The sequence below is a fragment of the Macaca mulatta genome, chromosome 5, assembly GCF_049350105.2.
Source record: "Macaca mulatta isolate MMU2019108-1 chromosome 5, T2T-MMU8v2.0, whole genome shotgun sequence".
Taxonomy (NCBI): Eukaryota; Metazoa; Chordata; class Mammalia; order Primates; family Cercopithecidae; genus Macaca; species Macaca mulatta.
In genome coordinates, this window is record NC_133410.1 from 69,224,999 (window position 1) to 69,240,936 (window position 15,938).

Below are 15,938 nucleotides of genomic sequence, written 5' to 3' on the forward strand. Positions count from 1 at the left end.
ATAATTCTGTTATCCCTTAAATTAAATATTCTTTATAATAAGCGTGTCTTTGAACATGAAAAAAGATTAACAGCTCTGAGCGTGAAACTTTTCCTATCATGAGAGACATTTTAGCCTCATCGCAAGAAGACTTTTGCTTTGCTCAAACCATCCCGTATTTCTTTTTGACACTTGGAAGTATGCCTCTGCTTCTTTTATTTCTTTTAAACATTCTGGAGTTTTTGTTGTTTTGTTGTTAACTGTTGCCAAATTAATAATTGTTAGATGACAAATGTCCTTAAAAAGTGTTTTTCAGTAATTGTGCCTAAAGAAATACAGTTATAATTGTCATCAAACTAATTTCGTATGCATGTTTTTCCCGCCAAAACCATAAATTGTCCTCTTCCTTCAGGACACTGTAAACCTTGAATTAGAATCAAATCAACAATTTGCATTCTTGTAATGTGTAAATCCGTTCATTTTTTAAACACAGGAGTCAAAGACTGGCTGGCTTACATATCCTAAACAGTTTTAATATGAAAAAATATATACAAATGTTTAGGAAAAAACAGTAGAATTAAAATCAATTAGAATATATGTATTAAAAGCAATATTAAGTTGTATCCATATTTTGTTCTTTTATTCTTTGGGTTACATTGGATATAAATGGATTGACATAACCTCAACCTGTAAATGCTTCTTTAAAAATCATGGAATTATGAATTTGATTCCCATTTTCAGTCTTCCCTAAGGCCCTTTCTGTATTATAATTTCTTGGAATGTATTTGTTCTTCTTTTCTATAATTTTTGCCGCATATGTCATTTATTAAAACAAAACAAATGAAACAAAAATTCTAAAAACTAAAAATACACCATTACTGGTTATATGTCTTTCTTCAGATAAATGCATAGTTCTGTAAATTCATGCCCATGATATCTTCACAGATTATCCATTGGTTTTCTTGGTTAGTAATTCTTGTACATATCCAAAGATAGGTCAGTTCAGAGGGTCTTAAGGAAGATGAAACTGCTGAAATAAAGACTGGACCAGGTTGGGAAATGAATCTCACTTAAAACAAAGATTGATAATAATCTCAAGCAAAAGTGGAAAAATATCATAACAGGAGGTCTCTTGCCAGATTATAGCTTTACACATCCCATTTGGAGTTTAGTACCTAGTAATTTAAATATTTAAATTTGTGAGCATAAGAGGAAATATGAGATTTGATAACCTCAGAGCTTTCTAATACTAGATTTTGATAACATTTAAAAAGTCAAGAGTCCCTTTAATTTAATTATTATTCTAGTAGTTACTTTTGGAAAAATTGTTTGATTTAATTCTCTATCCCAAAACAATTTGCCAAAAAAACCCAGTGTTTTAAAAATGCCACATCCTTGTCTTTCCCAGTATTTTCATAAAAAATAACTGGAGAGAGAAAAACAAAACAAAACAAAGAGATGCATCAGCTGCAGCTACACATCAATTAACACATAACTGCTTCCAGTGCCCAACCTTTCTACCTCCGGTTTCTACTTTTTCTACCTCTAGTCGTTACTTTTTTTTTTTTTTTTTTTTTGAGACAGAGTCTGGCTCTGTCGCCCAGGCTGGAGTGCAGTGGCCGGATCTCAGGTCACTGCAAGCTCCGCCTCCCGAGCTTACACCATTCTCCTACCACAGCCTCCGGAGTAGCTAGGACTACAGGCGCCCGCCACGTCGCCCGGCTAGTTTTTGTATTTTTTTTTTTTTTTTAGCAGAGACGGGGTTTCAACGTGTTAGCCAGGATGGTCTCGATCTCCTGACCTCATGATCCGCCCATCTCGGCCTCCCAAAGTGCTGGGATTACAGGCTTGAAATGCATTTTGGGGCTAGGCATGGTGGCTCACACCTGTAATCCCAGCACTTTGGGAGGCCAAAGTGAGTGGATCACCTGAGGTCAGGAGTTCGAGATCAGCCTGACAGATATGGAGAAACCCCGTCTGCACTAAAAATACAAAATTAGCCGGGCATGGTGCTGCATGCCTGTAATCCCAGCTACTGAAGAGGCTGAGGCAGGAGTATCGCTTCTATCCGGGAGGCGGAGATTGCAGTTAGCTGAGATCGTGCCACTGTACTCCAGCCTGGACAACAAGAGCAAAACTCCGTCTCAAAAAAAAAAAAAAAAAAAAAAAAAAAAAGAGTTCTGTTTCTACGTGTATATTTTTAGTTTTTGGCTGTGACTCAAAATAGACTACAGCGCATTTTGTTTTTTAGCAACACTCGTGGAAGAAAATGTTACTCTCTAACTCATACACAGACATACACACAGATCGATTTTAAGAAACATTACTCCTTAAATGAAGCATACAAAATGAAAATAGTCTCATTTTTAAAATGTGTATGTTAGATTTTATTTCTCTCTAAAAGTACTATTTCCAGAAGCTAACATTAAGAAAATAGTAAAATTCATAATGATATTTAAATATTTTTTATGACCTTTACCATTCTTCCAGTAATTAAACATATTTCCAAGATATTTAAGGTCAATTTTAAGGAACTAGCATTCAGTACATGTTAAAGTTTAGCGGTTGACATATGTCAATGATAACATTTGTGCTCATAAAAAAATTCGTGAATCAGTAATGAGGGTTTCTATTTTAATTTTTATTAAAAAAAATAAAATCCTGAGGTTGCTCCTGAATGTCAGAGGTGATTATAACAATTTTGCTTTGTAAATACAATTACAGGTATTTTTGCAGTTTTTGCATAATGATAATTTAAAAACGTATTTTAAAGACTGCTTAAAAGTTAATTTTCACCAGGTGCATAATGAAGCCTGTAATTAGGCCTCCTTCAGAGGAGGTTTGATTGTGAAAATACACAGCAGCATTTCCTGAGATAAAAGTTCCTGCTAAAATGGGATTTGGGTTTTTAACTTTAGTTTGCTAATGGTTCTTGAAATGCGAGAAAAAAGTCATTCAGAAATATTTACAAAACAAATGCATAATTATTTATTTTATTGAGCATATAGAAGACATTTTCATACCATGTTTGGTAAATGAAATCCCATAGTCTGTTGCCAGAAATAAAACTGTTAAAAATATAAGAAGTACTCTCAATAATCCCAGTACATAATTTCTGGTTTATCCCATTGTTCTGTCAGCTTGTAAATGAGAGTTGTTTCTGTCACATAATACTTTGGGTGTCACTTCTTGGCAGCCAGAAACCTCTGTGGCGGGTGGTGCCTCTGCTTGAGATCTGCTCTCACCTGCAGAGCTTGTTCCCCCAACTCAGACCAGCAGGTTGCACTTGGCTCCCGATAACAGCCCGGAACCCATGCCTGCGGAGGGTGAGCCAAGTTCAGGACTACCAGGGGTGTTAAGCGAGCAAGTGTGGGGTCCTGCCACTCCGCACAACAAGGCGCTCTGGCTGCTGTGGCGCAGCGGGGAGCTCCAGGTGCCTACACAGGTGCCAGTGTTGTATAAGGCTGTGGCTGGACCGGGCTTACAGCAAGCAGTTTCTGCTGTAGACACTGGGGTCTGGATGAGGGGAATGTGGGGAACGTGGTGGCACACAAAAAAGTTGGAGACGCCAGCAACTGCAGAATCCCAAGGGGGGCGGGGTGCCACAGCTCTCTCATTCCCACCTCCAGCATCTCAGGAATTTATCATTTTTAATTTCCATTTATTTATTTATTTATTTTTTTATTTGGTTAATTATTATGCTGATCTTTTATCGTGTTTTTAAAATGCCAACTCATTGAAACCGTATTCTTGTTCATTCTTTTAATTCATATTTCCCAGGGACATAGACCAAGGCTCAGGATATAAAAGGTGCCAGTAAATTTTTCTTAAGTGACTAAGATTATAACAGCTTTTTCAGTCCTGTCACCTTGCTCTCACCTAGAACTCCCTGGTTTTCTCAGCCCTGTCATCACTTCCCATCACATGGGGTGGCCACCGAGGTCTATAGTGTTACAACTCTGGCTTAGGGAATCCTGAGGTCTGGGCCCCCAGAAGTGTTGGCAGTCTTCACTTTCACTTTCACGGACTGATGGTGTCACCACCCACAGCTTGGCAAGCTGGCCAGGAATGTGTTACAGCTCTTTTTAGGCCTGCTCACAGCTCAGCAAGAAGGCCAGGAAAGCATTACAGCCTTTTCAGCCTCCGCCATTTGGTGGGGCCCAAGCTCTTGTCCACATCCAGAAGGAATGAGGTTACACCAGTAACTGGAGGGTGAGCATGGCAGAAGACTTTTACCCAGTGACAGAATAGCTCTTAGCAGAGAAGAGACCCAAAGTGGGTAGCTCCTTCCCTCTGAGGGGTACTTCCCATGTCTGTCTGTGTCTGGGGGTTTTTATGGGCTCAGAATGAAGTACATGCTCATTGGTCTATGGGCTGGAGGAAGGGTATGCTGAGTGGTCCATTAGTGGGACTGGAAAAACCATCATTTGATTGGCTAACAGGCATCAAGGGCGTTTTCACTCTGCGTGTGGATTCTACGCGGAACTGGCAGCCTGGGGTTCAAATTTCAGGCTGTCTCCAGCCAGAAGGTGCGGTTCCACGGGAAACTTGCCCCTATTTGCCTAGAAATTTGCCGCCTGCTGATTTCATTTCTTTGATAAACTAATACTCACAATTCCTTCTTCCTCCATCGGCGACCTCCTTACTACCAATTCTTCAGATGGTTCATTTTTCAAAAGCACTCCCAAACTTCCTCACAGAGTCTCCAAGTAGAAGAAATTGTTATGCTTTATCTAATCAACTATATTGACTCATACAACAGAGTACAGTTGGATATATAATTCGAATAAGATTTTTTTTAAATCTAAGTATTTTACTGTAAGAAGAAGATAAAGTTCTCAAAAAATAAGTTATTTAGGCAATATCCTATTTAGGATAATTTAGTTTATCCTAAACTATCTGACACTGGATAAGTATGTTTGCCTGTTTAGACATGAGTCTTCTTATCTGTAAAGCAAGATGTTTAGATAACTTATAATACTTTTTTCTCTATTTTATAGAAATAATTGTAGATTTAAATAGTTGTCAATTTTCATTACTTCTAAAATTATATATTATAAAGCCAATGCTTAAGTTCTATGAAAAATATTTATTTTATATAAAATCTCTTGAGGTGTTCTGTCCTCACCTGTTGAGTGCTTCTAGGAGAAAATCATATACCAGTTTAATGCTCCTATTTTTTCTGTTAGTAAGCATGCTCGAGTGCACTCACCCAACTCCTGAGGCCTTATCAGGAAGCTGCTGATCACCAGTTTCAGATGTTGCTACCTATTGGGAAACTGCCTTTCCCTGGCACTGGCTGCAACTAACTATTATTTTAGACAGACAGTTTTAACAACTTCCTGACCATCACCTGATGGTTGCCTGATGCTCCTGGGGGGATTTGGCTCTCCTGCACTGTTCATGTCTGCCTGACTACCTAACATAATAAGGGAAGAGACCACCTCTCATATTGTCTTATGCCCAATTTCTGCCTCCAAAGAAAGAAAAAGTAAAAACTGAAAGGCAAAAATGAAATCCACAAGCAGACAGCCCAATGCCACACCCTGGGGCTGGTAGTTAAAGATCGACCCCTGACCTAATCGGTTACCTTACCTATAGATTACAGACATTGTATAGAAAAGCACTGTGAAAATCCCTATCCTATTTTGTTCCAATCTAATTACTGGTGCATGCAGCCCCCAGTCACGTACCCACTGCCTGCTCAATCGATCATGACCCTCTCACATGCACCCCCTTAGAGTTGTGAGCCCTTAAAAGGGACAGGAATTGCTCACTCAGGGAGCTCAACTCTTGAGATAGGAGTCTTGCCAATGCCCCCAGCCGAATAAACCTCTTCCTTCTTTAACTCGGTGTCTGTGGAGTTTGGTTTGCAGCTGGTCCTGCTACAATAATACTACCAAAAAAAAAAAAAAAGGCATGGTTATTTATATTAATTTTATAATGTAAAAAAAGAGAATAACACAAAAGATATAACCAAAAATATACAATTGTTTGGGGCTGGGAGTATTACAAATATATTTACTTTCTTTCTCCTGTTCTATGTTTTCTTGAATTTCCATGTAAAAGTATAATCTATTCCACTATAAGGTTTGAAAAAAAAAATATTAAACACATCAGACTCTATAAACTGTCTCCTTTACTTTTTCCCTGGTATTATCTTCAAACATATTTTCTCATACTTCCTATGTTCAAGAAATGCAGATCAACATAATATGTATTGGACTCTTCACATGATTTTATACAACTAAATTTCTACATATGTTCTTCACTTTACAATTTAAGCATTCTCTAAGAGTTTTAAAAACTATATTAAAATTCGGGCCAGGCGTGGTGGCTCACGCCTGTAATCCCAGCACTTTGGAAGGCCGAGGAGGGTGGATCACCTTAGGTTGGGAGTTCCATACCAACCTGACCAATATGGAGACACTCCGTCTCTACTAAAAATACAAAATTAGCAGAGCATGGTGACACATGCCTGTAATCCCAGCTACTCAGGAGGCTGAGGCAGGAGAATCGCTTAAACTCAGGAGGCGTAGGTGGCAGTGAGCCAAGAACACGCCATTGCACTCCAACCTGGGCAACAAGAGCGAAACTCCGTCTCAAAAATAAAATAAAATAAAATTCACCTTCATGGCCAGGCACAGTGGCTCATACCTGTAATCCCAGCACTTTGGGAAGCCAAGGCAGGTGGATCACCAGGTCAAGAAATAGACACCATCCTGACCAACATGGTGAAACCCCATCTCTACTAAAAATAAAAATCAACTGTGCATAGTGGAGCACCTGCAGACCCAGCTATTCCAGAGGCTGAGGCAGGAAAATCACTTGAATTCGGGAAGCAGAGGTTGCAGTGAGCCGAGATCACGCCACTGCACTCCAGCCTGGTGACAGAGAGAGACTCTGTCTCAAAAAAAAAAAAAAAAAAATCAGCTTCATATATAAATTACATATCAAATATTCCATATTTTTATAAATATTGTACACCAAAAATTCAATTCTGAACATCCTTAACTGACTGAATAGGTCCTCTCCTGGCCTCAAGGACCTCAGAGAGACTTGAAAAACTGAGTTCCTGGCCTGATTGGAAAAGGGTTCTCAGACATGCCTCATTATACTCCCTCCCTTTTGGAGTTTACATCAATGTAGAAACAATAAGATGGACAAAACAGACTGTTTATGGAAATAAGGTACCCATTTATAAACAAATCCTAAGGCCATGCATGGCAAGGGTTAAGTCATACCCTAAAAACCATACAATTTCATTAAAATTTTTTTTTAATTATTCTGGTGTAATAATGTAATGTGACTTTCTCTCTAACCTGACTCTGGTATAGCATCACATGACAGCAGACCTTGAAGGAAATAGAAATATTTTACCCCAATGTATATCTGTTTGGCATATTTTGAAAAGGTCCTACAAGGTCCTCTTTTGTGGGAGAAAATTGCATTAGTAGAGAATCTCCATTATTGCAGCCAGGTGTTCCCTTTCTATGTTTTTCCTGATCTAGGAGAGATTAACAGAGAGCTTGATGGCTTTATGGCACTTCGTCTGCATAACAAGGGCTTTGACCTCCACAACTCCCTTTATCTTAACTCAGGCATTTCTTTCTACTGACTTCAAGTCTTTAGATAAAGCTTATTTCTGTTAACCAATTACCAATCAGAACCTTTGAATCAATCTATGACCTGTAAGCCCCCGCTTGAACATATTCCCCTTCTTCAGGCTGAACCAATGTACACCTTCCATGTATTGATTTATTATTTTACCTACAATTTCTGCTTTTCTAAAATTTATAAAACCAAATTGTAACCAGAGTGCCACACACACACTTTCTCAGAACCTCTTAGGATTGTTCCCTGAAAATGGTCACTCACATTGGCTCAGAAAAAAACTTCTTAGAAATATTTTACAGTTTGTTTTTCTATTAACATTATAAAATATAATTTTATGATCTAAGCCTATCCAAATTATTTCAGAAACAAAAAAATTTCCAGCATCCTAAAGAGTCCCCTGCCTCATGCTACCTTGCAGTCATTAAATTCCTTCAAAAATGAATGTGATTTCTAATAGTACAGCACAGATTAATTTTGAAATTTTTGTGCTGCAAAAAATAGAATAAAGCATTTGCTCCTGTATTTATTTTTTCCTTTTTTCTTTCAAAGAATGTAAGATTAATATTATTCATATAGCTATGCATAGGTATTTAATTTTTCTACCCTACCCCATTGATCTCTACTATTTCACTATATCCTTTCTTACCCTTTGTTTTCTTCAGGGTTTATTTGCTGTTTTTTTGTTTTGTTTTGTTTTTTGTTTTTTTCTTTTTCTTCCTAATTTTCTTGGTATGAAGTACAAATAATCATTAATTTTTAACATTTATAATTTTTTATTTTATAATAAATATTCTACTAAACACACCTTTTGTTTCATCCCGTAAGTTTTGATATATCATGCATTTGTCAGAGGTGTTTAAACCAGAGAAACACCATATTGAATAAAGGCTGTGTGAAATAAGGCTAAGACATACTGGGCTGCATTCTCAGACAGTTAGGCATTCTAAGTCACAGGATGAGATAGGAATTCAGCACAAAATACAGGTCATAAAGACCTCGCTGATAAAACCAGTTGCAATAAAGAAGCTGTCCAAAACCCACCAAAACCAAGATGGTGATGAGAGTGATCTCTGGTCACCCTCACTGCTACACTCCCACCAGTGCCATGACAATTTATAAATGCCATGATGACGTCAGAAATTTGCCCTATATCCTCTAAAAATGGGAGGCATAAATATTGCACTGCTTGTTTACCATATAATGAAGAAATAACCGAGAAATAACCATAAAAATGGGCAACCAGCAGTTCTTGGGGCTGTTCTGCCTATAGAGCAGACATTCTTTTATTTCTTTACTTTTTAATAAACATGCTTTAACTTTACTCCACAAACTCACCCTGAATTATCTCTTGGGTGAAATCCAAGAACCCTTTTTAGAGGACTGGACCAGGACCCCTTTCCAGTAACATATTTCTGGCACCCCCCCCCCAAAAAAAAAAAACCCAAATTAAAGAGATCCTGATATAGTTTGGATGTGCCCCCACCCAAATCTCGTCTTGAATTGTAGCTCTCACAATTCCCTTGTGTTCTGAGAGTGACCTAGTGGGAGATAAGTGAATCATAGGGGTGGTTTCCCCCATAATGTTCTTATGGTAGTGAAAAAGTCTCATGAGATCTGACAGTTTTGTAACCTCTTTCACTTGACTCTCATTTTTCTTTTGTCAGCCACCATGTGAGACGTGCCTTTCACCTTCCACCACGATCGTGAAGCCTCCCCAGCCACGTGGAACTGTGAGTCCATTAAACCTCTTTCTTTTGTAAATTGCCCAGTCTTGGCTATGCCTTTATCACCAGTGTGAAAACAGACTAATACAGTAAATTGGTGCTGGGAGTGAGGTGCTGCTGAAAAGACACCTGAAAATATGGAAGTGACTTTGGAACTGGGTACCAGGCAGAGGCTGGAACAGTTTGGAAGGCTCAGAAGAAGACAGAAAAATGTGGGAAAGTTTGGAAGTCCCTAGAAACTTGTTGAGTGCCTTTGACTAAAATGCTGATAATGATTTCAATAATGAAATCCAGGCTGAGGTGGTCTCAGATGGAGATGAAGAACTTCTTGGGAAGTAAAGCAAAGGTGATTCTTATTATGATTTAGAAAAGAAACTGGCAGCATTTTGCCCCTGCCCTAGAGATTTGTGGAATGTTCAACTTGAGAGATGATGATTTAGGGTATCTGGCAGAAGAAATTTCTAAGCAGCAAAGGGTTCAACAGTTGATTTGGGTGATTCTAAAGGCATTCAGTTTTAAAAGGGAAACAGAAAATTTACAACCTGACAATGTGATAGAAAATGAAATTTCATTTTCTGAGGAGTAATTCAAGTCAGCTGCAGAAATTTGCATAAGTGAAGGGGAGCTGAATGTTAATCACAAAGCCAAAGGGGAAAATGTCTCCAGGTCATGTCAGAGTTCTCTGTGGCAGCCCCTCCTAACACATGCCCAGAGGTTTAGGAGAAAAAAATGGTTTCTTGGGTGGGGGCAAGTGTCTCTGCAGTGTGCAGCCTAGGGACTTGGTGCCCTGTGTCTCAACCACTCTAGCCATGACTAAAATTGGCCAAGGTACAGCTCAAGCCATAGCTTCAGAGAGTGCAAGTCCCAAGCCTTGACAGCCCTGATGTGGTGTTTAGCCCATGAATGCACATAAGTTTAAGAACTGAGTTTTGGGAACCTCTGCCTAGATTTCAAAGATGTATGGAAATGCCTGGATGTCCAGGCAATAGTTTGCTGCAGGTGTGGAGCACTCATGGAGAACTTCTACTAGGGAAGTCGGAAAGGGAAATGTGGGGTGGGCACACCAACACAGAGTGTCCACTGGGGTGTCATCTACTGGAGCTGTGAGAAGAGGGCTACTGTCCTCCAGACCCCAGAATGGTAGATGCACCTATAGGTTGCACCATGCACTTGGAAAAGTCACAGATACTCAATGCCAGTCTGTGAAAGCAGACAGGAGAGAAGCTGTACTCTGCAAAGCCACAGGGGTGGAGCTGCTCACGACCATGGGAACCCACCTCTTGCATCAGCGTGACCCAGACGTAAGACATGGAGTCAAAGAAGATTATTTTGGAAATTTAAGATTTGTCTGCCCTGCTGGATTTCAGACTTTCATGGAGCCTGTAACCCCTTTGATTTGAACAATTTCTCCCAGTTGGAACAGCTGTATTTACCCAATGGCTGTATCCCTATTGTATCTCAGAAGTAACTAACTTGCTTTTGATTTTACAAGCTCACAGGCAGAAGGGACTTTCCTTGTCTTGGATGAGACTTTGGACTATGGACTTTGAGTTAACGCTGAGATGAGTTAAGGCTTTGGGGGACTGTTGGGAAGGCTGGATTGATTTTGAAATGTGAGGACATGAGATTTGGGAGGGGCCAGGGGCAGAATAATATGGTTTGACTCTGTGTTTCTATCCAAATCTCATCTTGAATTGTAACTTCCATAATTCTCTCAAGTTGTGAGAGTAACCCTGTGGGAGATAACTGAATCATGGGAGTAGTTTCCCCATACTGTTCTCATGAGAGTAAATACGTCTCATGAGATCTGATGGTTTTAAAAGGGGAAACCCCTTTCACTTGATTCTCATTCTTCTCTTGTCTGCCACTATGTGAGACATCGCTTTCACTTTCCACCATAATTGTGAGGCCTCCCAGCCCCATGAGACTGTGAATTCATTAAATTTCTTCTTTTGTAAATTGCCCAGTCTTGGTTATGTCTTTATCAGCAGTGTGAAAACAAAGTAATACAGCCCGCAAAGCCAAAAGGGAATCATTTATGCATACCAATTGGCCAACTTTGTGTAAGTGGGGTGCTTTTACCCAGATAAAGATTGCGATTAGGTTAGAGGCCCAACTTAGGGCAGTTAGAGTCTCTCCTAAAACAGAGAGGGTTAAACGCTCCTCTCAGTAAAAGGCAAGACCTCTTGACCAAACCTTGGTTCAAGGCCCAACTTGGGAAGTTTAGTGTTCTTCCTATGATTTAGGGGGTTAGAGGCCTCCCTCTCAGTAAAGTCATTCTCTGCTAATAACCGATCTGGTGCTATGGGATGTTAACTGCTATTCTCTTTGAATTCATCTGCCTTGTACTCTTTGCTGTTGGCTATAGGTGACAGAATTAGGCATAAATAGGGTTATGAAACATAGGAGCTTTTTCTCCCTAAAAAGGGAAAACCTGAGAGCTGATGAAACTGCTGGACAAGATCCCTTAGCGACCAAGAAGCAGCTGCCTGAACTTTTAATTCAACATCATTGTAATGGTGAATCTTTCTCTGGCCTCCCTAAGCATTTCACCTTTTTCACCCCACCATAGGCAATGGTTTTCTCCCTTCTCTTTCCTTCTTGCTCTATGCATACTGGTTAAATGAATGGTAATAATCACTGTTTATCTCCTCTTTAAAGTTTTGATTTATTAGAAAAAAAAAATTGCGAGGCTGGTCTTAAGTTGTAGTGAATCTGTAGTACTCTGTACTACGAATTTGTCTTTCCATATCTTTCTATCAGAAAGAGAGGTACTTTAGGTTAGAATGTGGGCCCATGGCACTTATAAGCCTGCTGTTCAAGACAAAGCAGCAAACTGGTCAGTTATGTCCTTGGGAGTTCGACCTTGTCACCACTTGGTGGTACTTTCTCTTGGTCTCCGTTGTCCAGGGAACAGGAAGTTTGGGATTTGTGTCATATTTAGCTCTAAAAATTATCTTGACCAGTTAAAAGCCTTTGCAAGCTCAAAACTGGCTGCTTTAGGCTCCTTCTAGGAAGAGAAATGGAAACTACCAATGCTGTAGCTTGGCAGCTAAGGCTTTGTCGTTTTGTAACGATGGCCTGGGTTCAATTCCTAGCTTAGGGAATGAGTCCCTTTTGAGTTTATATCTGTGTGAACTTTATCATTTGTTGATTCTCTTCCCCTCTATGAAACATCTTGAATTTTCTTTTCTCTGAGCACCTGGGAGGTTACATTTGGTAAAATTCAAAAGCCAGAAATATTGACCATTTTTTAGAATGTTATGGTTAACAGTCAGCTTAATTAAAAGCAAATATTCAAGTTCTGACAGCTTGGGGCTTCTTGAGAAAAACAGAGGAGGAGCCATAGACCCTGTTTTGGCAGTGGGGGGGACTCTGTTTTCTTTATAAATCCCCAGGAATTAAAAATGAATAGATCCCTCTCAAAATCTAAGGCTCTGCTCTATTTTGCATTGCATTATCCGAAGTTTTTAACTTTGAGAAGTATCAGAAGTTACTTCACATTATGAATGAACTTTGATGTGTAATAACTAGGTAGGAAATATGATTTTGGGAACAACTAATGGCAGTTCCAAGGAACTACTCAGCTCTTCATGTTTGAATCAGAGAAGCATGCTCTTGGCCACCTAGGCAGTATGGAGATGTTCCCACCCTACACTGAGAGATAAAACTTCCATGGGATGAGCTGGTTCCTTGTATTTGGAATCTAAGATCTGGTATAAAAACAATACCCTTAATTTTGGGGGTCTTTTTTACCTTCCAGCTGCGCCTGCTTATTTGGCCATAAAAACTGCATGCTTTAAAAAGAGACTTAAAAACTGGCAAATGAAAAATCTTACAACTACAGGATCTCCTGTCTTTCTTTGTATTATAGGTGTTCTGTGTGTAATTTTTAATGTAAAAGAGTTTTAATTGGTTTAAAAATAGTAGGTGCTTAAGTAAAGTATTGTCAGAAAAGTAAAAAGTATAATGCCTTTTAGTTCATGTGACTTCAGTAAACTTTGGAAACAAAAAAAATAAAAACAGTTCTTCTGCATGCAAGGCGTGCAATTAAAATAGAATATGCTTTTGGTAAAAGATTATAAGAAGGCATGGGAATCATGGGAGTATGATTTTTTTGGCTTAGATTAAAGAGTTAAAGGATTGTTTTAAGTTAAATAAGATAAAGCTGAAGGTTTGAGCAAGTTGTGGGATGATGTGTAAAAGATTAACGTTGCAAAATAAATTTTGTGTGTGAATATAGTGGCTAAAGGGTAGTATTCAGTTTTTCGATAAATTTAACAGTTTTTTCTTACAACACTGGTCTGCTTTTTGACAAAAATTTGTAAAGGATTATAAAAAGTTAATGAAAAATACTACCTTATGGTCCCAGATGTTAAAATTGGATAGATTTGTCTGTAAGTTTTTATTAATAATTGGGTTTAACATTAATACTACACTAATGCAAAGGTAAAATTTGGCTTATATGGTATAAAAATAATACAGGAAGTATTGTCAAATACAAAATGTTATTTGGCTTTCTTTGGGCTGTATTTGTATAAATATGTTTTTGGTATGTGTTCAAAATTATAGAAGTCCCTTATAATTCTAATATAATTTATATATGTTATCGATAGTTATAATTATCATGTGAAATCATTGTATGCCACAGAGGTAACCAAAGTTCTTTGTCAATTGTGTTTTTCACTATAGTTGTCCTAAAACGTGTTCTCATTCACAGACAATTGTCTTGTTTTAATCCTCTTCAAAAGGTGGTTTATAATCAGCTATAGGATTTTACCAGGTACTCTTAAATGTAGGTTTCTTATAATTTTGGAAATTGTGAAAACAAAATGGAGAAAACCAATTTCAGGACTCATGAAAAGCTGAAATGTTCATGACTATCAAGCAAAACAGGAGTTCACTGCATGAACCAAACCAACGGAAGACTAAAGTAATATTTGTGGCTTTGCTTAATACATTCTGATCTTTGCTTTGTTTTTCAAAGTCAAGAAAACCTTTACTTTGAGCTATTTACAGTTTATAGCAATTGAGTAAAGTGTATTTCTGTAAACAAAATTTAGAGGATATTTGCTTTTCTTTACCTAATTTCTCCAGAATTTGGAACTAGCCGTGCATATTTTTAACTTATGTCATTATAGTCATTTGCATAAGTGCAGGAATCTGTTTTCTTGTGCAATATGGCACAAATGGAGAAACTGATTATTTTACCAAGGCTTTGACTGGAATGGTGTGCTGTCTTTAAGAAATCAAACTTAATTTATAGACAAGGTGGTCTAATAAGGGGAAGCATGAATAACCCATCCACCCTTTGTTTAGCATATCATCAAGAAGTAGCCATAAAAATTGGCAACCAGCAGCTCTTGGGACTGCTCTGCCTGTGGAATAGCCATTCTTTAATTCCTTTAATTTTTAATAAACTTATTTTCACTTTACGGACTCACCACAAATTATTTCTTGCATGAGATCCAAGAACCTTCTTTTGGGGTCTGGATTGGGACCCGTTTTTGTAACACATTCATTATTATTTTATATTTTAGTAAAATTACATTGTACTTTCTGTTTTTATTTCTTGATTCACTCATGGGTTATTTAAACTGTGCTTTTTTCTGTAGATGTTCTGTTTTATTCTAGCCTAATTATGTTTAGGTCAGAAAACATGTTCTAAACAACTTTGTATTGCTATTTTACTTAATTTTATTGCAAAATTTATTTTTGTTTTATTTTATTGTCAAAAATTTGATGAGACTTTCTTTATGGCTCAGTATAAGGCCTAATATAGTAAACTTTCTAAATGCACTTAAAATATGTGAGGTTTATAATGTGTCCTCCATTTACATAAGCTTATTAGACTTCAACGAATTTGAGTTTTTTGTACGTATTTTAAAAAGTAAAATTGAGTATTGATTTTTATCACCATGTAGCTGTCAATGGGTCTGGCTGCTTACCACTTATAGAAAAAGGCCTATATAATAACGAAGTGTGATTAAAAAAATGCAAATTTACTACCCATGCCAGCAGCAAGAGGAAAAGTAGAAAATATTGCACTCTTCCATTTGTGGAGGGAATGCAGTTTTTTTTTTTTTTTTTTTTTATGAGAGGGTTTAGAATGCAAAAGAGATGGGGGCCAGGAGGGGTCAGGTGGCATGGTCTGATTCAATGGTTTGTCTGAATTATTGCTTCCTCTGGTGAAGAGGCCAGCACCTTCATGGCCAGTGGTATCTGGTCTATATCAGAATCTGACCCTTGAAGCTTTTAAGGAAACATATGACTGGATAAATGAGTATGGTGTGCGCTTAACAAGTATCTAGGTAAATAAATGTGCATAAGGCATAGGAGCATGGAACAACAAAAGAAAGGGGAAGAGAGTCACAGCACATTTCGAGGCAGTATTTCAAGATGAAAGGAAACACACATGCAGTTTGTCTCAAAGTTTTATCTTGAGACTGGGGAGAAAGGAGGAAAGAAAACAAAATTTTAAAATGTAGTGTGAAGCCAAGCTGTTTGGTTACAATCACAAATAATAATTGGTCTATTTGAATATGTTAGTGCAAGTTTGTGTATATTACTGAAAAAATTAAATTTTCTATAAAATTTAAATTTTGGTAGGAAATCCAA

At 38.0% G+C, this 15,938-nt stretch overlaps 1 protein-coding gene across 2 annotated transcripts in view; it reads left to right on the plus strand.

Moving 5' to 3' along the window:
• TECRL (trans-2,3-enoyl-CoA reductase like) overlaps positions 1–11,279 on the plus strand; it is a 136,229-nt gene extending 124,950 nt beyond the window's left edge. For both annotated transcript variants that reach the window (XM_078002664.1, XM_078002666.1), the window contains one exon: positions 9,261–11,279. In XM_078002664.1, coding sequence (XP_077858790.1) covers positions 9,261–9,271 — 11 coding nt within the window. In that variant the 3' untranslated portion in view covers positions 9,272–11,279. The remainder of the gene's footprint in view (positions 1–9,260) is intronic.
• The last annotated feature ends 4,659 nt before the right edge of the window (positions 11,280–15,938 follow it).